Source organism: Lagopus leucura, unplaced genomic scaffold (genome assembly GCF_019238085.1).
Source record: "Lagopus leucura isolate 7727_CA_CO unplaced genomic scaffold, USGS_WTPT01 Super-Scaffold_100008, whole genome shotgun sequence".
NCBI classification, from domain to species: domain Eukaryota; kingdom Metazoa; phylum Chordata; class Aves; order Galliformes; family Phasianidae; genus Lagopus; species Lagopus leucura.
In genome coordinates, this window is record NW_024962265.1 from 23,256,719 (window position 1) to 23,279,957 (window position 23,239).

The following is a 23,239-nucleotide window of genomic DNA, read 5'->3' on the forward strand; positions in this document are numbered from 1 at the left end:
GGATTTAGTAGTCTACCAATTTTGTTGCTCATACCTTCAGATTCCAGTTGTTTCAGCTGCTGAGAAGTGTGGAGGAAGTATGCCCTTAACACAATAAAGGCTGCTATCACAGGCACTGATGCCAGGAAGATGTAGGGTTGTAATATTGAGACTACTGTTATAGCGCCAATCACAATCAGTATTAACTGTAGAATGAAAGAAAAATACTATTGATATAGTAAACTTGTCATTTTATAGACTAGAGATTGGTGATGAATTTCCTTCCCACAGCAACTACGCATTGTTTTGATAACCATAAAAAGCTAACTTAAGTAGTACTTGCAGCTGAGAACAAGCCTTTATGAAAAGATCATGAATAACTGAGACCAGATCCACACCTATAAGAATGTCTGCCTTTCCTAATACATGGAAGAAATGTTTTCTGTGGTAGAGACAGTACTGCAAACTTCTAAATTATGAAGTCAAACATATACACACAAAAACAGTAGCTATGCACTCACTCCAGCTAAAACAATGATACTTGCTGTACCTGCAATCATCTTTGAAACCTACTGATTCTGACTCTGTCCTGTCTGGGCTAGGTGTGCTAGGCTATCAGAAGCTGAGTGCCACTCTCCTGCAGATTCTGGGCCAATCAGTTTTCCAAGGGTCAGAAAAAATGGGAAATGGTACATCATAAATTGTGCAAGGGACTATAACCTACATATGAACCTAGTGATTGTAGTCATCTAATCAGAAGACAGGAGATGAGTTGTAAAAGGACTTACGGTATGAAAAGTTAGTTTCAGGAAGTTAAAAAAAAAAAAAAGTTTTGAGGTGACAGATGGGAAAAATCATTCAAATTAGTCTATTTAAATCTACCAGAGACTACTACCATTCTCCTGAGACCTCATCCTCAGTATCTCCAGACAGATTTGCTTAAGTCAAGTCAATCTTTACTCTAGAAGCACCTTAAGCCCTTGGGCTGTTTCTGTCCCATATCTGAATCAATGAAACACAAATACATCCATGTATGCAGAATAGCAAAACTCTACTTCATATCAGGGTGTTACCTTTCACACTTAACTACTTCAGCTTGCAAACTTATCAGCAGAAGGCAACTACAAATGTACAATTTCAACAGAATGACAATCACGTTGAAACATCACTGTAATTGACCAGCTCACAGAATCACAGGATGGCTGAGGTTGGCAGGGAACCCTGGGTCCATATGGTCCAACCCCTGCCCAAGCAAGGACATCCAGAGCAAGGTGCCAGGACCACATCCAGGCAGCTTTTAAAGATCTCTAAGGAGGAAACTGTACAGGCTCTGGGCAACCTGTGTCAGTTCTCAACTGAGAGCCAACCACACAGCACAGAAGTGCTTCCTGTTGCTCAGACAGAACTTCCTGTGTTCCAGGTTATGCCCATTATCTCAAGAAAGAAATAGTTGGAAAACAGAGCTAATTTCACATTTAGAAGTTACTTGCAGTTCCTGTGTTAGCTATTAAATCTGTGTGGTTTTGAGGAATGGTTTGGATTTCCAGTATTCCAAGTCTGATGCCTTTCACAGTCAGACTAACATTAAGTGTTCAACACAGGCTTCTTACCCTATGTTTTCATCAGAAATACAATCAGTGAATGCCATTATCAAAGTTTATGAATAAAAATTAATGGATGTACTAGTTAAAGATGTCTTTCATTACTTTACCCCTTTCTATTAAAAGAATGCTGACACACGTTGGCTTGTATAGCACTGGTCTGTAGAAACACAAGAATGAATTTGTGTTTATTCATTTTTTCAAACTGCAGAATTTAGCCCCTTTTCTTTATTTTACTATTAAGAAAATGAGTTATTTAAATGACACCTGCCAAATTATACAGGTCTTAGGTTACTTGAGATCATAGAGTAACACAGTGGCTGTTCTAATTCCCATTTCCATTATTCACTTAAATTTTGCAAGGACCATGATCATACCACACAGTTCTACCGCAGGTCCAACACCTATTTCTAAAAAGCTGAATATAAAAAATTAGTGTTCTCTCGCAGGTTCAAAAAACAAAACAAATGTAAAAACAAACAGACAATACTACTTTCTCCAAAATGTCAATAGTGAAAATCAACACACAGGCTGGCTACATTGGTATATGCTCAGGGAATGCCAGCAGAGAATTAATGAAGATCAATTAAAAGCCACAGGACTGTGCTGCAGTGACCTCAGATTATGAGCTTTTAGGGCTGGGATGGAGGCCAGAACAGGAGACTTACTCCAGTGCTTCCTGTATGCCTTCATTTTAACAAACACAAGTGATAAAGACTTCATCCAGGGTTCAAAGTGGTGATGACTGCAACAACCAATTCAGTTAACCAATGGCAGTTCAATATTTTGAGAAAATGTGGTTAAGACCATAAGTATAAATGTCTAGTGAGTTCACTGTGATCTCATGACTGAGATAATATTATATCTTCGGGACTAGCAATATATGCTAGCAGCATCTCATGCAAAGGATTTCAGAAAATGGTGCTGCCACTGTAAGTACTGGTGGAAGACTGACATAGGCATTTAAACTTGTTTAAAGCTACTGCAGTCATTAACTGGCTGTAATTCATACTCTGACAGATGGCCGCCAGAGAAAACATCACAGACGGTATCTCTTGCCATTGATGTAAAATTTATTAGGCCATAGGTATCTGGAGTTGATTTGGGAAGGCGGTCAGACTCTTTTAACTGTCAAGCAGTTAAAAGTCAAAAGGACAAGAGGCACAAATTCAAATAGACAAAATTCCATTTAAACACGAGAAAGACCTTTTTCACTGTGGGGACAAACACTGGAACATGCTGCTCAAAGAACGTGTGGAGTTTCCACCCTTGAGAGTATCCAAAATCCTGTAGATGACCCTGCTTTGAACAGAAGGTTTGAAGAGATCCTAGTGTTTGACTGTCCTCTATGGACTAGGTCCACAGATTTATTCTAAATTCAACCATCCTTTGACTCTGTGATAACCGACGTATAGAGTCACAATTTCTGTATGTCTTTCAGATGAATCTGACATTGTTTATACGCAGTGTCCATGGAAGTCGGAAACTGCCAAACAATTCAAAAGCTGCAGAGGATGAACAGAAATGTCTTGTAAGGAAAAGGCTGGTAAAAAGTGTCAGTGGGTAGATTTAATGATCTTCTACAGAAAAAAAAAAAATGGAAAGACAGGGCAACTGGCCATACATGTCCAGGAGCCTCTACACCTGAAACTCAGGAGAAAGAGATGTACCAATAGGTATTACAAGTTAGCTTCAGAAAGGCATCAGAACAGAAAAGCTACAGGTAGAGATTATTTTCTTTAACCTTGAAATATGAAAAACTGGTCAGCTTCTTGTATAGAGTTTGACATAGAATTTGATGGACTAACAAAATTCAGCTTGGAATAACTCCTCCATGGCAGATCCAAAATGTCAGAAACAAACAAAAAAAAAACACACCAGAAAAGATAGTAGTAAATACTATTCACACTGAAGATGACATCAGCAATGGATAATAAAAAAGAGAATGGTTTAATGCCCACGTTTACTCATTCAGCAAAGATTCAGGACTTCAGCAGCGCACAAAGTAACGCTGCTATTTTCTTGAACTTAAGGTGGAGCTGCACTTGCCTCCCTAAGGCAAAGTTACAAATTACTAATAAACAAGGAAAGGGGACTTGGTTTTAACCAGATCATCATGTAAGAACTGCAAATCAGAGCAAATTCACAGATGGAGTGTGTCAACAGTATGCTGGGACACTACTGACGTGAGCTGGGATCCATACAGAGCCACAGTTGGGATGAGGAACAAGGAAAGGCAGCCCCTCTAAGAAGCACTGGAATTGTCTCTGTCTCTATATTTCTTCAGTGTTCTCTTCAGTGTGAATGTACTGGAGGTTATTCAAAGCTCATCAAGATCTGGCAATGTGTGGAGTTTCCCAGCAGCTACAATGGCACCAAGCATTGCCATTAAAAATAAAATAAAATTCTGCAGTTCTACAACTCTCGTAAAATCCCTCCAAAGAATTCCTAACCCCAAAACCTGTCTTTCATAACAAGTAGTTAACAAGGGCATCACAGTCTATATTCATCTTGATCCAAAATAACTGAAAGGAACCTAGAAATGTATCTTACACCTTTGAAGGTGAATGTGGACTTGTACCGAAGGAGACTGCAGGGCAAAAATGTTTCTGTGCCCAAGTACTCGAAAGAAGTTTGCACAAAGAGTGTAAGTAGACCTACGGCAAGAACTCAAAAACAAAAGCAGTGGTCGACTTACAAGATAAGCAGCTATGTGAACAGACTGAAAGAAAGAGACTGTTGGGATTTAATTCCTGTTAGTTTTTCACATTACATAATTTCTTTACTTGATGTACAACTGAAACTTTACAATGCCAGAAGACATCAAAAATTGAGAACTTCTATTCTACAAACCTGAAAGAGATCAAATACTGTCAGTGGAAGTAAATCATCCAGTATCGCTGTATCTTTAGAGAATCTGTTGAGTATACCACCTGTGGATTAAGAATAAATGAATAAATAAAGCATTTTAACACCCTCCCCACAAAATGCTACATGTATTACTTTTACAAAACAAACAAACAAAACAGTTTTTTTTTTTCTTTTTTTCTAAACACAAAATGCTAAAGATAAGTACAAGATGTATTGTACTACAAGCAATTCCATTACAGCTTAATGGAGCCACATCATGAAAAAAAAAATGATTCTACAATTTCTGATTCAGGTCTTGGAATCTTAGACAAAAAAATGTAATTAAAACAAACTAACATGTAAAACAGGACAGAAACCCAGACACTTGCCATAAAGTCTGCACCTTTTATGCATCAGGCTTATGCTGATACACGGATAATTTGTACGTCAGTGTTTTTATTAGTTTGTATACCAGTTTCTTAGCTTCTGAGCAGAAATACCATGTTAACCACAAAATAACAACAGAACTAAGAATATAATGGGAAAATGAAGGAAGATCCTATATTACATTGTCATTTACCAATGCTTCCTGTACTCCAGCATGTATCAGTTAAGTAGGGTATGGGAAAGGAATTTCACATTCAGCAGCAAACAGAACTTGTTGCACCAGTTATGTAATGAACTCTGCATCAACTTCTGAGCCAAATTTGAATATGAATACCATTGTTCACACCAACTGATGTTTTATGCCATTTCAGTAGGACTGCTCATGAAATAAAGCACTATTTATCATCCATATCTGATTCCTTGTCACTCACCACGTATCTTTAGACTGTATCTTTTCTATTACAGTTTTAGACAAAGGCTATTCATTAGAACCTCTTCTGGTTTTATTGCCTCAAACTTCTAACAATGAATTTTCTCATTCTATGCCAACTTAAAAGGTGTTATTTCAGAATCAGAATTGACAACTGAAATATGTCATACTTAAAGTAAGTGCAACCATTAGAAGATTCACAAATCACTTTACATAGCAAACTTTTATCATTCAGCTTGATTGACAATTTAAATGGAAAGCAGCAGTATCCTTTAGCAGAATAAAACCTGTTTAATTAAAATAAAACCGATACGAGTCAATCAGTCTCGATCCAAGTTACCTGCTTTCAAAGAGTTGAATGTTGACATAGGTGCATAAAGAACTGCATGCACCATCTTTTGATGAAGAGTCTTAGATACTGTTATCAGTGTATGCACAAGGGGCAAGCCTCTGAAAACTCCCATGGCAAGCAGGGTATCTGCAACTCCCACATAAATATAAATCATGTAGTAGGAGCTGGTGTTGGTGATGATCACTGGAGGGTTGTCACTGGTAGCATTTTCTGGTTGTGTCTCATTTATTTTTGCAGCTGTACTGTGTGATATAAATAAAAAATAAATGCATTATCAGAAATCGCAAGTTTCTTTTTAATTTCTCTACTAAATAAATAGCACTGCAACGTTCATTTCTTTTAAAACTAAGTCAATGATCAGTTACATAGTTTAACTGTCATTTACTATTATTATCCTATGAAATATCCTATCCTATATGAATTATCCTATCCTATGAAATAAAATCATGGAATCATACACCAGCTTGAGTTAGAAAGGACCTCAAAGATCATCTACTTCCAAGCCCCTTGCCATGAGCAGGGCTGCCAGCCACTAGGTCAGACTGCCCAGGAACTCATCAATCCTGCCCTTGAACACCTCCAGGGACAGGGCATCTACAGATTCCGTGGGCAGCCTGTTCCAGTGCCTCACCACCCTCTGAATGAAGAATTTCTTTCTAACCTAAACCTTCCCTCTTTCAGTTTAAAGCCATTCCCCCTTGACCTGTCACTATCTGCACTGAAAGTCGGTCTCACTCTTGTTTATATGCTCCTTTCAAGTATGGGAAGATTGCAGTGAGATCTTCCCAGAACCTTCTCTTCTCCAGGCTGAACAGTCCCAACTCCCTCAACGTTTCCTCATAGGAGAGGTGCTCCAGCCCTCTGATCATCTTTGTGGCCCTCCTCTGGACCCACACCATCACATATATCATGATCTACCTCAAGTGCCAGTAAGACAAAGTCCGTGTGTGTTCAGGGGCCAAGGCAATATATGCCATATTCTTTTCTTCACATATCTTTGGAGATGCTCGCATCTATCAGCATTTGTAGTAATTTCTAAAATATGTTTTTGTTTTTACAAAGATAAAATTTAATCCAAAACCTTAGTGACCTAGGCTAAGAGGAGACCAAAATTCCCCCCCAAATCACACATTAATTACCACATTTCCTATGCTCGAACATACAGACTTAGTTCTACAGGACTAAAATAAGAAGCAAAAGCAATGACACATGAAAAGCCATACTGCTGCTCAGCATGTTTTAACCCTCATCTGCTGGACCCTGAAAGACAACAGTGAACAACAACATATTCAGAAATAAGCCCACACATCTTTAGAGTGAGCTGACTGAGGAAATGTCTTTTGTCACTGCTGTGCATTCAGTAACAAGACACAAACCATACAAATGCTAGCACTTAGAGAAGGACAAGTGTAAGGTACCACCTCCATCTATGAATCACTTTACTGAACTTAAGCTAGAGCCTATTATATGGACTTCTGGCAGAATGTATTAATTATGTATAACAAAAATCAATGTAAAGTATTCTTCAGTCCTTCAATAAATAATCAGAATTACTTACTTTTGAAGAAATAATAACAGAAAAAGAGAAGCAGCCACCTGTGACCAGAGAAAACAGTTAATTTTTTGCCTTGTCTCATTATGATCTTCTCATTTACTTTTTTTTTTTTGTTGTTCTATAATTGTTTGTAGAGAGAGCATTGTAAATCTATGGAAATCAAACTTCCTTGAAGCAAAACCTTGTCAGATCAGCTTCTCCTTCCACAGAAACCATTTAGTGCATCCCACTAGCAAAGCTACATTTAGACTTTTATTACAATCAGGCACTCAAGTTCTTTAATATTCTTGTATTATTTTTTACCATAATATTAACAAAGGCTTGTTAATGCACTCTGAATGACAAGGGATATTCAGTGTATGCTTTAACATATTTTAAGTTTCAAAATCTAATATTTCGTGATGGCTCTTTAAAAAAAAAAAAAAGAAAGAAAAGAAAAGAAAACAGGTCTCTTTCCCAATATATTCAAAGGCAATAATTCACAACCTTTAACATTTTTACTCTTGCATTACTGTTCTTTCCAGGTGACACCTACCTTTGATATATCTATTTGTCTGATCTTGTTTGGCTGCTAGCTTTACATACTTCACCACAAAATCTACTTTAGCATATTTTAAGATACGGAATTCAACTCTATTTATTGTGCCCAATGGAAGCTTTCTCTATAACAAATGTTGTCTGTTCTCTGAGTCAGTGGAGAACTTCATGTAGGTCACTCCATTTCACTCTGTCTCTTTTTCTACTTATGATTTCTTGTCTATCTAAATGTACATAGGCCACTCTGAAAATAATGCCTCCTATTTATTTCCATGGAAACTACAACAAAGAGCAGAATGATACCATTTGATAGAGCAAATTCTCAGCTACAAAACACAACTTTTCAATATAGTCACCACCAATAACTACGCCTTTTCACCAGCAATGAACAAGAGCTCATAAAGATCTGCAAGGTCATCCAGACTGTGGCCTGTCTTTGTTGCTGTCACTGCTGCTGAAATGCATCACCCACCATCTCACTGTGGTAACAACCACTCTTTGATCCACATAAGCATGCAGCAAGAGTCAGCAGATGTCAATGGGTGCCATGTTTCTGCATGGAGGAATCCCATGACACACTTCTGCTTCATACACACTTCCATGTCAGACAGCACTTGTCAGATTGCCCCTCTGCTGCCATCAGTTAAACGGCAACAAAATGTAGCACAATACTGGTGGGAAGACAGTGCATGTTAATTGTTAATTGCATGTACTGCAAAAGAATACAAAACTTTTCTAAATGTTTCCATGCATAACTGCTCTTCCTCTAGTTCGCTAACTTTGGTCTCTGCGTCCTACATCTAGGAAATTTGCTTTGAGCCGCTCAAGTGAGCTACACACACACAAATACACACTCCACAAGTGTGGAAAGAAAGTACAGCCGATGGCTGACTTATGGTGTTCTCCGTGAACCCACCTTGGGATCTGTAATATGAAGTAATCCATTCTAAATCTAAAATAGCATATCTAGCATTTTCATAGTAGTCCCATCCAGTTCTGAAGGCTGTTAAAATTCCACTTTCGATTTACTTGTCACCTTTCTCTCAGTTCAATATTTCAGTGTTTAGCACTAGACTTTCTTCACCACCTATGGCCAGAAGGGCAACTGCAGGCCACATACTCAACTTGCACGGTATTTCATCTCATACACAGAGCCTTAATAGAGGCTACATAGTTTATGCTATATCTGAATATCTCCCAGCCCATTAATTTATCAATAGGATTTTATTTAAGCAATAGTTACACTGGGGACTTTAACTATGATGGATAGATATTCATAGTCATAAGATTTGTTCTCAGTTAGAAGAAGAGGCTTTTGAATTATTTAAAAAGTTTTTCGTCTAATTTAAAAAGCAAAAACCTGTGATCAGTGTTGGAAATATATGCTGAATATAGAGGCAAACACCTCAAAGTTAAAATTTCCTTTTCTCCTACAAATCACATTTAACTTTGCTGCTGTATGTTTATAATGCTACTTTCCACACCAGGAAAATAGAACTTACATAATGAGAACAGCTACACATTAAAATGCTCAATTTTGTTGTTGGAAGTGGTTTAGAAATGCGGGATCTCAAACAAGACCCAAGCTCCAGACACAAAGTCATCGGTTCCAGAAGAACTAATTCAGTCATCCAGAATGCAACATTACTATAAATTCAGCCATTATCACTCATGTCCTTCTCCAGGTTTCATGATACTAAAAGAAGGTCAAATGTCAACTTAGAATTGTTAAAAACCCTTCGCTGGCACAACCAGTCAAAAAGCAATCCTATATTCCTAGTGGATTTTTCTTTTTTTCTTCCTGTGCTGAAAAATGTCAAGGGAAAAGGGAGCTATATTTTATAAGTTGGCATATCAATACAGTCCCATTAATCACAGCCTTTTCTCTGAAATCTGTTTCATACCTTAGAAAAAACTCTCAATTTAGGATATTAATTGTAAAAGAGGATACTAGAAGTTTATGTAGATACGTTAAAAGCCTTTCCTAAGCAGAGAAAAGCCAAAAAGCAGAAAACATCCACAAAAGGTAAAATAATGATCAGGCATGTGATCAGGCAGAAGTTCTTCAGCACATGTTCTGACAGTGTTTTCACTGTACTTGGAAAAAAGTCTTCTCTGCACACTGTGGGAAAATCCCACCTGTCTTTAAATGCCATCAAAGGCCTTCAGCTTTCTGTATTATTATCCTTTCTTCCTTCACTGGGAGAAAAACTAATAACACATTATTAAAAGCAACTCTCCAGGACTGATATGTGTGCACTTGTTAAATTCACAAGGCTCTGTAAAGATTTCTTTTCATAGAAAACGGGAATTGATTCACCTGCGAAAAAGAGACAAGCTCAGGACAACGGTTTATGTAACAGAAGTAACAGTGATAATCTGAGTTCTGCCATGTACTAATCATTACCTTCAGTGAGCAATGTTCAACTAAAAGGTAGAGAAATTATATTTAAAAAATAATCATTTTAACGGCAGTTGCCGCTGGTCGATACACGCATCAACTAATGTCTTGATCCTTCATCCCTTTATACTTCTATCACAAACTACATAATTTGAAGAAACATCGTTTGCAGGAAAATGAAACTGGGAACAGATTTTCTTACCTCAAATAAGAAGATAGTCACACATAAAATCAGTACAAAAATCAAGCTTTTGTGGATGGTAATGTATCTGAAATAAGTATTCCACGTGGTAACAGTACCCAAGCCTTCAGCATCATCAGCAAAGCATTCCTGACAGAGAATTGATAAGACCATAGTTACAATGACAATAGTACCTATTTGTGAAAATTTCTGACACACGAATGCTGTCATTCATTCTGCTAACTCACATGAAAGCTGTCATTCTTTCTGCTGACTCCAAATAATTGAACTGTAGCATTCACACTACAGGCTGAGAGAGTTGGGGTTGTTTAGCCCAAGGAAGAGAAGGCTCCAGAGGGACCTCATAGTGGCATTCCAGTACCTAATGGGGGACTACAGGCAAGATGGGGAGGGACTTTTTATCATGGAATGCAGTGATAGGACAAGGGAGAGCAGCTTTAAAGTAAAGGAGGAATTATTTAGATTAGACATCAGGAAGAAATTCTGCACTGTGAGAGTGGTGAGGCTCTGGCATGGATTGCCCAGCTGTGGATGCCCTCTCCCTGGAGGTGTTCAAGGCTAAGTTGGATGGGGCCCTGTGCAACCTGATCTAGTGGAAAGTTGGGCAAGCCTGCATCCATGGATGGAGGTTGGAAGTAAATGATCTTTAAGGATCTTTAAGCTACACAAACTAGATGATCTTTAAGTTTTCCAACCCAAATCATTCTATGATTTGATTCAAATTGCCTGATAATGGCCAGGTGAGGAAGATACTGGGTGATCAAATTATCTTCATTCCAACATCACAGTTTAGGGATAATTTGAAATGTTCAGATAACACTGAAAGAAACAACAAAGATTTTTTTTCCAGTACTTCAGAAAGTCGGGTAATAGTTAATCAACAGCAATTTTCTTTCAGTGTATATTGGAATGTAGACTACTAATATGCTGTTAAAGTGAAATCATAGATATATTAAGGGATTTTTGTTCTGCTCAAAACAATAAAGCAAAAGAAAAAATGGACAGTGCTTCAGCAAATTAAGAGTTTCAACGTTTCTTCCGGACTTTTTTCCACAAAGTAAACTACTACAGAAAATTTTTCTATCCTATCAAAAACAATTTTAAAGAAAAATGGAGGGGGGGCAGGAGGAAGGGGGCAGGGGAAACCTTGGAAAGAAAAGTGTTTCATCACGTAATATTGTTAATTATAAGAAAAAGAAAGGAATTTTGCTCCAGTTGTTGGTGTAAAACTCAACCTTGATTGACCATGATTTCCAGCACACCCATAAAAACAGAGTAAAACAGCTTACTTGTCTGTTCATTATTTGTACCAGAATATAAGCTAGGCAGTTTGACAAGAAATATTTTCAAGAATTTCAAGATAGTATTTGACTTTAAAAAAATATTGATAGATATTGAAGAAAAGACATTCCGCAGGAAATATTGTAGAGTGTATAGTCAAGTAGAAATGGGCATAGGAGTATATTGCTCAAATTATCACCATATCAAAAAGGATGAAGTAAATCAACACGCACCTTCAAATCCTCTTCATTAATTTCATCAGTGATGTCCAAGATGCTGTCTCGAGACAAGCGCCTAGTGTAGATATCTATCTCAGAGGACAGGTTTGTCTGAGGCACCATAGACATTTTCCGAAACGTTGTACTTCCCTTTTTGGAGGTGTGTGGGCCTTGGTTCACGGAGGTGCCTGTCATCAGGCTTAACACAGACTGCCTCCTCCGAGATTGCAGCATGTGGTCAGAGTTTAACATGTTACTTCGAGGTAGTCCCACATCTCCCTGTTCCAGGTCAGGTACCAGTGAGATCCTCCTTTCTGGTGAGTCAACGTGGCCATCTTCCAGTCCATTGACCTGTGTCCCATTCTTCTGTATTATCGATAACTTCCTGCCCGCATTAAGTGGGTTAACAATTACAGAGTTCTTCCTTTTGTCATTAAAATCTGATGTTTGTTTAAAAGATTGCTTCTTTATTTCATTTCGTGATCCCATGCTTTCTCCTTCAAAGGAAAATCGTCGCAGAGTCTCAGTTATAATTGAATTTCTTCTCTCTGCACTGAATTGATCAAAAGAATCAAATCCCATCAGCTCCGAGCTGAAGTCTGGCCTTTGGCCCTGAAGTTCAGAAAATGTTCCATAGAAATAGCAGCTCCCCTCATGTAAGATTAATATTTTGTCAGCAATCTTCAAATGTTCCAGTTTTGAAGTAACTAAGATCCTAGTTTTATTGGCCATCAACTTGCACACACAACTATAAAAAACGAAAGTTAAAAATTAGATTTCTTATTTTCATAATTAGACATTGCTTTTATCTCCTCCATTTTCAATCCTCAGCTACTTCCCTCCAAGTATGTACAGTCTTGGGTGCTCCCTCAAACTACGAGGAAGTGGTAAGGCTTGTGTGAAGGTAAGGTAAGGAATGTGTGAAGGATGAGCATTTTTAGAGCAGAAGCCAAAGGAGGGGGAAAAATAAATCGTTTTCAGATCAATCCAAAAATTACAGCTCAACATGAAAATGAAATATTTCTTCTCATTTTAGAGTTACTTAGATTTATTAGCTCAGTTCCAAAGCTTCAAATTTGGTAACTGCAAATTTCATGGATGGCAGTGCGTCCCCAGTGTTTTGAGCTACTCTAAGAGGACAAGTCAGAAGTCTACATGTTCGGCCAACATTCTCCTGTTCAGTGGGCACTTTCAGGTGACCACTCTTTCAGCAATTAAAATTTCTTTCTAAAAAAAAAAAAATATTGCCAAAATGTGTACTGACATAGTAGATACAAATTTTAAACGGAGAGCCCTTCTGGTAGACAGATGCACCTGACATGAAGTGTTACAACCTGGGATTAACAGATTACAGCAGGTTCAATATGGCCCAGGCCTGCTATACACAATATCCCATCCTAATGCTAACACAAAATGTTTACTCACAAAAATTCTATAAAACAACATTCCCCAAAGGTATTATTTTAATCACTTCTGTATTTTTGTACTGTTCTTAAATTCTATAACAATTAGAGGGCGATTTCTGTTACTGGTTTTACACTAAGTCATTTGATGAAATTCTTAAGTACAGCATTTCAAAACATACAGTACCTCTCAAATATTTCTTTTTCTGTAAAAATGTCTAAATATCCAAAAGGAGAATCCATGAGATACAAATCAGCGTCTTTGTACACTGCTCTGAGCAGAGAGAACAGAAACGAAATTAACTTTCACAACTCTTACAAATTCACATAAACATAACTTAAAATGACTGCCTTTATATTTCTAACTCAAAAACGTTTCTACAGTATAAATACAGAGTTAGAGTTCAACATTTAATCTGCTTATAAGTCACTTTTCAGTTAGGGCTGTCCTTGCTGCAGACTATGTTAAGTACTAAATAAATCTTCCACTAATTTCTGTACAAAGGAAGAAATAAAGATGCTTTTTACAGAGGCTTCTCCACAGATGTTTTTAAAGCCCGGATTTGACAGTCCCTCTGGGTGTACAGTGAACATTTTAATTGGAATTTAGAATCCCCTGTAATGCCTTCTGATGCCTGAGGAAATATTACATCTATGTAAATAAGTGCCTAAAAAGACTTGCATGTGATAATTTTGGTAATTTGAGATAAATGGTGAGCCAGGACAAGTGTGTTAGCAAGCCATAAGATTGCAAGCATTACCTTAAACAGGACTGTACAATATTTTGAGATCAGGATGTGAAAAATCATTTGTGGCATTAGGCTCTCAAGCTACATATGTCTGGACATGGGTCAGTGATACTTAAATCTGTGGTTAAGAGGGGTTTTGTAAATCAGTTTCAACAGAAGTTCAAAAAAAACCCTTGCTTTCCTCTGTCAGTTTGAAAATCATGATGTGATATGAATCAGGGTATAATTAGTAAAGAAAATTTGGACAACTTCATTTCAGTACTTTTTAAAGTACTTTTCAATCGTGTTTTAAAATAATGATGTTAAACAATGTGAAAATATTTAACCACCAGGAGAAATGATACTATATTATGTTAATAAACCAAGCAACTCTATCAAAAAATCTCTGTCATGATTGATTTAAATGGCCATACGTTATGTTATGATGAAGTGGCTGCACAATAACAAAAAGCTCGCGCTGTTCTTGGCACTTTCATCAGTGAAACATCTGCAGTTTGTTTGATGGAATAACAGTTGCACTCAGATTATGGCTGTAATTTGTATGGTGGACTGACTAGCTGTATAGGACTGACTTCAAAGTGCTGGGCCAGTGAGCACAGTGTGTTTCCTTCCAGGGGCTTTTCGTTTGCCCTGTCGCAACAGCAGCACTGGCTGTACTGTTAGAAAGCAGAACTCAGGCAAGCTGCATCTGCTCCTCAGGAAGAATCACTGATGGCACCTACAGAAGGGACTCTGATTTAATATGACTGCAAGAAGTACACCAGATAGATGCATGCAGCCAGTCCAAGCAAATAATGTCCAGGTTATCTGCAGTGAAGGAGGGTATGACTCAGGGCTATAATCCTACATTTTCTTCTCTGGCTTCCACAGACCTTCATCTGCAACCCAAGGACCTGCACACCTTCATGTATGTTGAGTTTAGATTAGAGCACAACCAAAATTTAAAGCAGATAAACTATTGCCTTTCAACATGTAACTGTTTATGAAATAATTATTATACAGCTGGCAATAAAAACATAAATTCCATTATATGACACTCCAGTAAATGAGCTGTGACCATCTGAAAAACAACAGACATGATTACTCAGTGAATCTGAGAAATATTTTGAGTGAAGTTTGTATGAAAATCGAAGTGGGTTTTGGTTAGGGTTCTTCTTTCCCTGTTTTTTGGTGTTCTCTGGAAACTTTGCCCACTTCTCTCTTGTCTTTCTGTATGAAACAGAAGCAGCGATATCCCTTTTCCTCTCTTACAAATGCATTATGGATATCCTCAATGAAAGGCTTCCTATTTTAATGAATCTTCTAGCCTTAAACAGGCATGCACATCTTTCACGGGATGCCACTGTGGACCACTATAATGAGATTTTACTTCTACCAAGCATTTTTGAGCCACTCAGCACAGAAACCAACAGGACCATTTACACATTACAGCTATCATCCCTGGATTTTTGATGATAGCTAAGCAATCCAGCTGAAACATACAGCTAATCTACATGAAAAACATGCTGCTCTTCAAAATTATCTCCTGACTTTGGAAAGCCCAAGAGACAGGGCTAGGCCATTACCCATTGGTGCAAGCTAACCATTGTTTTCCACTTATTTTTTGTATGACACAAAAATTCCTAAACTAGTAACACATTGAAACATGGCAGGTTTTTTTTCAGTTTTGTTATCTGCAGGCAGAGAGTATGTCATTAGTCTGTGTATGGACTGCTTTGTCTAAGTATCACAGCAGGCAAAGATCCCAGCATGCTGCTTTATCTGTGTATGTGTATCGCAAGTGTTTCTTTGATACTCAGAGAACTACACGTGAAGTTCTGAATCTCCCAGTGCATCTTGTGTCAGGAGGAGAACACTCATCTTCAGCCAAGCCATAGCATGCATCTGGCGTGACATTTTTAAAATGCAATGAATAGATGTACAGATGCATCACAAATGAAATTGCAGAGCAAATCTCAGATTTCTGATAGCAAAACGAAGCTCCTGCCTGGGGTATAGCTACATATTCGGTCTTAGCCCACATGTACTTATGTGTTCAGTCATAACATTTCCCCTGTATGTAAAACATAGAAATAGCAAAATGCTCACCTTGCTAGTGAGATTCGTGCTCGCTGGCCTCCACTCAGAATGATTCCACCTTCTCCCAGCACTGTATAATCTTTGTCTGGGAACTTCAAAATGTCCTGTTAACAAATTTTTTTAAGAATCTGACATGGATTTTCCATATTCAAAGCACTCAAGCTACAGAACAAATGGAGGCACGATATGCAATACTGCACAGAGAGGTTAGACAGAAGTTGTAAAAAAATAAAAAAGTCTCCCACACAATTATTTCTTCACATGTTCGTGTAATCAGAAATGGTGATTAAACAGAGCATCATTCTATCTCAGAGAACAATCTCAAGCTGTAAGGTTTCAAGAACAAATATTTGAATTGCTGGATTGCTATAAAAACAAAGAATATACTTTCATATAAAATTGATTCAAGATGTTAATTGTTAGTTTCCTCTATAATAACGATGATAAATGCTCTTGCTACCACAGGTGGAAAAGCAAAAATCAAAGTCTAGATCTGAATTTTTCAGACCTCAGAGAAGGCATTTTCATAAAAACAAGGCTTGGATAAAATTCTCAGCAGAGAATGACAGGAACACAGGCTTGCAAATAGTGTAGGAACCAAGCTCCACCACTTGGCATGTAACTTACTTGTGGCTGTGCTAGAAATGAATATTTTGCCAGTGAAGAAAACAGAGAATACCATTTTGTTCACATGTAAGACAGAAAGAGGCACCAGTAGAGATCCCTGTGCCTCACTGGCAGAGGTGGACAGGAGACTTTTGAGTAGTTGCATTTAGCACAGATCCCTGCAAACCACAACAATTCATGGAAGCACAGATGTGGAGAAGTGCTTATGTGCGCTAACACTGTCTAGCTTATCTAAGTTTACGGTTGCTCTTATAAAAAATATTAACTTGCCTGTAAACCTTATCCAGCCTATGTCCTTAAGCTATTTCAGTAACACTGACGCCACTGTGAGTCATAGAACCATAGAATTATAGAATCTGCTGAGTTGGAAAAGATCCACAAGGAACCTCAAGTACAACTCCTACCTCCACACAGAACCACCCAAAAATCAGACCCTATGTCTGAAAGCGTTGTCCAAATGCTCTACAGCTCCAGCAGCTTGTGACCACGACCACTGCCTGTTCTGGTGTCTGACCACTCTCTGGTGAAGAACCTTTTCCTGATATCCAACTGACCCTGCCCTGATGCAGCTCCACAACATTCCGTACGTCAGGGAATTCTGCTCAGAAACACAGGCTCGACTACCTCAGGTTCCCAGCCACTTGCTGGCAGTGCCCTGGGCAGACTGGGCTTCCAGCAGTAGGACTGCAAGGCAGCCTTCCCAGCACGCAGCTGGAAGCCCCAAGACAGCCAGATGCTCCCTACACCAGCACTGCCCACCCAGCAGCACAGCACTGCTGCACAGCTGCTCCCACACAACTGCAGCAATTCAAGGCATTCAGAACCATTCGTTCACCTGCACACAGCCACTCCATTCATAGTAAGGGCATGAACATGTCCCACATGGCCTACCACTGCTGCTGGAAAAAGCTGTGCTCTTCCAGTGCTTCCTGTTGAGGAACATCCCACATTAGAGTCAGAACCACGAGTCAGGCAAAGGAGGGCTTGCTACCTTTCCTTAGGCAAAACACTGGAAGACAAATTTGAAGCGTTTTTCAAGGCATTACTATTTATGAAATCAGAAAGCAGATGCCTGGCACTTTTCAGTGAAAGAAACAAGCTTGAATTATTCTGGAAGCGACCAAAATCTTTGGCCAGCCAGAGAACATAACTTCTGCTACTAAAACAGTGGCAGAGAGGATATGGAATTAAAAAGATGGAGGAAAAAGATAAGCTCTTCCCTATGGCACTGTCAGAACACCTTTTATCTCGTCTGTCCCCAGCTAGCACAGGACTCCTGTTTCCAGCTGTGGTATCTGCGTAAGAATGATCGATTCCAGCTCTGAATATGCAATCTGCATCATTCCCCAGGTGAACAGAGAAGTGCTGGGACGTACGGTCAGGCTCAGATACCAGGCTCTTCAGACTTCCAGGGAAATACAATCTAAGCTGAGCTGTTCTCTAGAAGTTAACATTTCACATGAAGTCTGATACAATACAGCTGTGATCACCTGTACTGAGATTTTGACTGCTAATCATTCTCTTTTGGATGTCACAGGCCTCGCAGGTTTTGCCGAACAAATAAATAAATAAAAATCTTGCCAGAGAAACACTTCCTTCTTCCTCCCCTGTAAATTGCCCTGACCTCAGGAACAGAGTAACAATGCCGTTCAGTCCTGGATCAGTGACAGATTAAAGTCCAGCAGCTCAAAGACTAGAAATTGACTGCCTGATCCATCAGGAAATGGGAGATTCTCCCAACTCTTTAATTTGGTAATAGCATTTACTTCCTGGCTCAGAGGATTCTGACCTCAAAATCAAGAGGCTTTTATGTACGGAAAAGCCATTGCAGGTGATTTCTAACTTATTCTGATGTTAACTAGGTACTTCCCGCACAAACAAATCCCTGTTACTAACTGACATTTGCAGAAAGAAGGATGCAAAATATAGTGCTAACATTTTTAAAGCATAATTATCTGAATATAATTATTTTCCTATAGGCTGTGAAGTACTTCAAAAGGAGGTGTGGAATTCTGGCATAAAGGCTTTTCTGGCATTTAAGTGAGATGACCTGCTCAGAACCCTTCCAATTTCACTCTGCACATAGGAGTCGTGTTATGCATCTGTACCTTTGACATTAACCCAATATCTTCACCTGGACACTGCTATTTGTGCTGTTGCGTACCTAAATATTTAAGCTGACTTCAACTGCTCACATTTCTATTGAAGCCTGCAATATTGTTGGTGCCATTGTTGACTCCTGTCTCTACATCTTTTTCTAAATAAGCTCCAGGTTATTACTGGGCCCATTATATCTCCCTCTATCATCAATGTAAAATCCTAGCCCTACTAAAATCAATTCCAGAACTCCCATTGCTTTGGTGGTTGGATTTTGTCTGATATATTTCTTTGCAGGTATGTCAACATGGTATTTTAATCAGACTTTTAATGAGTTCACCTTCTGTTTTCTTCTACCTTTCACCTCAGGGTAATATATGGCATGGAAAAGACAAAGAACTTTTCAGGCTGTAATTATAATAATTAAAAAATGGTTAGTAATTTCTTTCAATGGCGTAAACAGAGTGAAGAAGTCCAATAGACACACAATGTTATTTGTTGGAACATGCATTACCTATTGTAAAAAAGTATGTAGGGCTGGTCCAAATACATCCTTGCTGTCATTTTATGCAGGAAGTGAAATTAAGCCAGGAACAAATCTAATGTAATGATGCTGAACAGCGCAAAACCCAGCATGCTGATGAAGCATTTACTGGATTTTCTTTAATATATACATAGGTTGCTCAAAAATTAATGCCTCCTATTTATTTCCATAGAAATTATAACAGATGCACAACAACACTATTTGATAGAGCAAATTCTGAGCTACAGAACACTGTTTTTCAATATAGTCACCACCACTAGATGTGCAATTTCACCAAAGGCTGCAAGCCACACATAAAAATCTCCACCACCAGAGCTGACCCACTTAACAATTTCACAACTGTTGTGCCAGCCTTGTTGCTAGACAAATGTCGCCTACACAGTCTATCTTTCATTGGCACAAATAGATGGCAGTCAGAAGGAAATCTGGACTATGTGATAGGTTTTATAGGACAGCCCAGGCAAGGCTGACAGCATGTTCCACAGTCTTCAAACTGGTATGGGGCCTGGTGTTATCTTGGGATAAGTTTTTTTCTCTGCCTGTCTCTGAAAGTTCGAGCCTTCAGCTTAGTCAGCATCATGATGTAGTGGTCAAAGTTGATGATTTGTCTGGGTTCCAGGGAATCCAGAAGGATCACCCCTTTCCTATCTCATAACTTCACCCATTGAGGGCTGTGTCTTGAACTTTTTCTTCAATGGGGAATTCACATATTGCATCTCCACAGACTGTCATTTTGACTCCAGCTCATAATGGTGACAACACATTTCATCATCGTTTGTAGTGGAAAACTGTCACCTTCAGCCTCATATTGATTCAGTAAGTCATGACAAACTTTCATATGGTGTTCTTTATGTTCCTGTGTGAGCATTCCAAGGACCCACCTGATGCAAAATCTGTGATATTCCAACACTGCCACCAGTGCTTTGAAGCTGATATTTAGCTCTGTACACAGTTTTCTAGTCACAGTCTTCTGATTCGTGCAGATGAGCTCGTTTTGTGGTGTAACAGCTGTGCATAGCCATGCAGAACATGGCTTGTCTTTCACATCACTGCCACCTCTGCTGAAACACACCACTCACTGCCTCACTGTGCTCACATCTGCTGTTTGGTCTCCATAAGCATTCAGCAAGAGTCAACAAACGTCAATGGGTGCCACTTTTTTTGCACGGAGGAATTCCACGACACACCTCTGCTGCATCCGCACTTCTGCATCAGACGCCATTTTGTCAGACTGTCCCTCTGCTGCCATCTGTCACATGGCAACAACATGGTAATGGAAAATTGGCGGGAAGGTTTGCCTCTACTGCCATACCAGCAATATCCACCTCTGACATTGTGGGTCAGGGTAATAAAATAGGAGGCATTATTTTCAGAGAGGAACCCTAACACTCTCTCCAGTCCCTGTTCCCATAGATGGTAATCATTTTTTGTGAGATCTTCTAATATTAGCTAACGAATCTCACACTCAAGGAGAAAGCACTCTATTTAATATTTGTTTGTAGGTTTAACTGTGTGTAAGTCATATTCACCTGCCTCAGCAATAAGGGTAATTGATAATACCTTTGGGATTGGTACAGAAGAATAATGCTGAGATAGTTTAATGTAATAACTCTTTCCAGAGTATATAATAAATATGATCTTGCTTAAAACACACACACACACAAAAGGAAACACAGAACAGACTTTTTTTGCATACAAATTCTTTGTTATCAAGATTATTTGAAGATTACTTGATATAGTTTTATGTGTCTTCATGCTAAGAAAACACCATTCTCAATGTGTAAAATTTGGCACTTTTTTCCTGATTTTTTAACTAGTTATTAACTCTCAGACAATTATTGTCTTTTCTTAGTTGCTAAATGCTTGACAGCTTCCATACATCTGTTTAACGCATGGACAAAGAGTGGGACTCACCCCACCTCATATTGATAACAAAGACATCTAAGCTACCTGTTTTCTCTCAAAACTCAAGAGAAAACATGCAGGGAATTCAGTTACGCTATTTTAGTTGATTACACTAGGATGAGAGGAACTTCACATTGGCATACCTGTGTCTGTCCCTATCTATCAAGGCAGCCTAGGTAACCTGCTTTCTCATTGAACACCCACATCTCAAACTTCTACATGATTAGGTAACCAAGCTTCCTCTTAATATCCTCTTGCAGAGAATTGCTTACTATAAAGCACACAGAGCCAGATTTGAGTCCTTATTGTTCCTCTCTTCCGCTTCCTAACGTGTCAGCAGCCCTTGTGAACAGTGGCCACAAAACGGAGTGCAAAGTATTTCACACGCTGTCTGACTAAAAGCTGTCAAACTGTCTCACAACTCCTACAGATTTAGTTTAATTGTGCACCTGTAGTCAGCTTCAGATGTGATATTCTATGCAGACTAATAACACACCTGCAAAAAAAAAACCCCAGTCAGCACCGATAAAAGGGGCTGGGGAAGCACAGTGAGATGCTACTAAGAATATGTGCTTTTGTTTCGGGGCGTCCTTGACACTGCAGAGAGCCACTCACCGAGGGGGAGATGCCATCCTTTCTGAGGAGATGCCAAACACACAAGAGCACAAACGAGGGCTTGGCATACTAACTGTCTCTTTCTCTAATCATTTTCTTATGATCTAAGCTGAAAATGTATTGCATGCATTCCCTGTGAAGGCAGCTCAAAAAGGACAGAATGTGGTTTCCTGTTTCCTGTATGCTGTTATATGATTTGATTTTGTAAGGAAACACTTTCTCTGTTTGCAAGCAGCGTTAAACATTACATTCACAAGCAGGTGGTGCCTGTCAAATCAGAACATGTGTTTACTTTGAAAGTGGCAGCTTCTTACAGGTACTTTGCCATTATGGGTTTATGGCCTCTTAGGAAAGCACTGAAGGACAGAATGAATTAAGTAGGTGGAAAAATATCTCTTACCTTTCACAAAGGCAAAACCAGAAGTCACAGAACTATGATTTTAAAACAAATGAAGTATTGCCTCCCTTCAAATGAGATACAGTCCTTGTTTATTTTTTAACAAGAATAACTATAATGGGCTTGTTTCTGCTGTCCTGGCTTGAAAAACGTATTCTCTTGGGACAATTTTGTTCAAAGCTAACAAAATGTAGCCTTCAAGTTTCCCGCTATAACTGTTCAAGGGCTTTACCTTTATAACTTAACAAGTGATAAAAACCAATGAAAAAACCCACTTCCAGTTTATTGTAGGCTATTAATAATGATTTTTCAAATTAAAAATTTAAAAATCAAGCCATGCGCTTTTCACAATTTTTCAAATCAGTAATAAAGATGTTGAAAACCCCTTGGCTATTCCTACAAATTCCTGTTTAAATTCATGTTATCCTTCCCATTACATTAGTAGAATCTTTCAGTCTCTGTGGAATATGCACCTGTGGAATTACCTCATATTTAGTAGCAAGACTCCATAGACATATAAATTCATGCAATTCACATCTCCCAGTGTTTTTTGCCATTCATCACTGTGAATAAAAGTGGTGAATCATGCAGGATGTTCCCAGCACTGAATTTGTTCTTACTTAATTGGTCTTTAATCTGAAGTGCTAGGAAGAAGTTCACCTTCTAACTGACTTTTATCATGAATGTGATGAAAAGTACTTAATAAAAGGGTAAAACACCTTGTCAAAAAAAAGAAAGGTAGCATAAGCTCAAGTATCACCTGTTTATCTTATTTTAATTACTTTTAAACTAGCATATGGGGACTTTCTTTAGAAGAAAGAGAGTTCAGACTGCCTCAATCACATCTTGGCTTTTCTCTATTATAGCAGTGATGTTAAAAGTAATAAACACAATAATATCTGCACACTCAGAATTAAACTCATTCAAACAGTATATTCCAACAAGGTTACTGAAAAATTGATAAATGGTGAGGACTACTACTTTGTGCTGACTAATTTTATCTTCATTTTGAAAGATCTGTTAAGTTATG

At 38.5% G+C, this 23,239-nt stretch overlaps 1 protein-coding gene across 1 annotated transcript in view; it reads right to left on the reverse strand.

Annotated features, from left to right (window-relative positions):
• CFTR (CF transmembrane conductance regulator) overlaps positions 1–23,239 on the reverse strand; it is an 81,272-nt gene that overhangs the window by 23,903 nt on the left and 34,130 nt on the right. Inside the window, exons 12-19 of the mRNA XM_042872522.1 lie at positions 16,034–16,128; positions 13,384–13,470; positions 11,809–12,541; positions 10,295–10,423; positions 7,158–7,195; positions 5,588–5,841; positions 4,434–4,513; positions 35–185 (exon numbers count right to left, since the gene is read on the reverse strand). Of these exons, the coding sequence (XP_042728456.1) occupies positions 35–185; positions 4,434–4,513; positions 5,588–5,841; positions 7,158–7,195; positions 10,295–10,423; positions 11,809–12,541; positions 13,384–13,470; positions 16,034–16,128 (1,567 nt within the window). The remainder of the gene's footprint in view (positions 1–34; positions 186–4,433; positions 4,514–5,587; positions 5,842–7,157; positions 7,196–10,294; positions 10,424–11,808; positions 12,542–13,383; positions 13,471–16,033; positions 16,129–23,239) is intronic.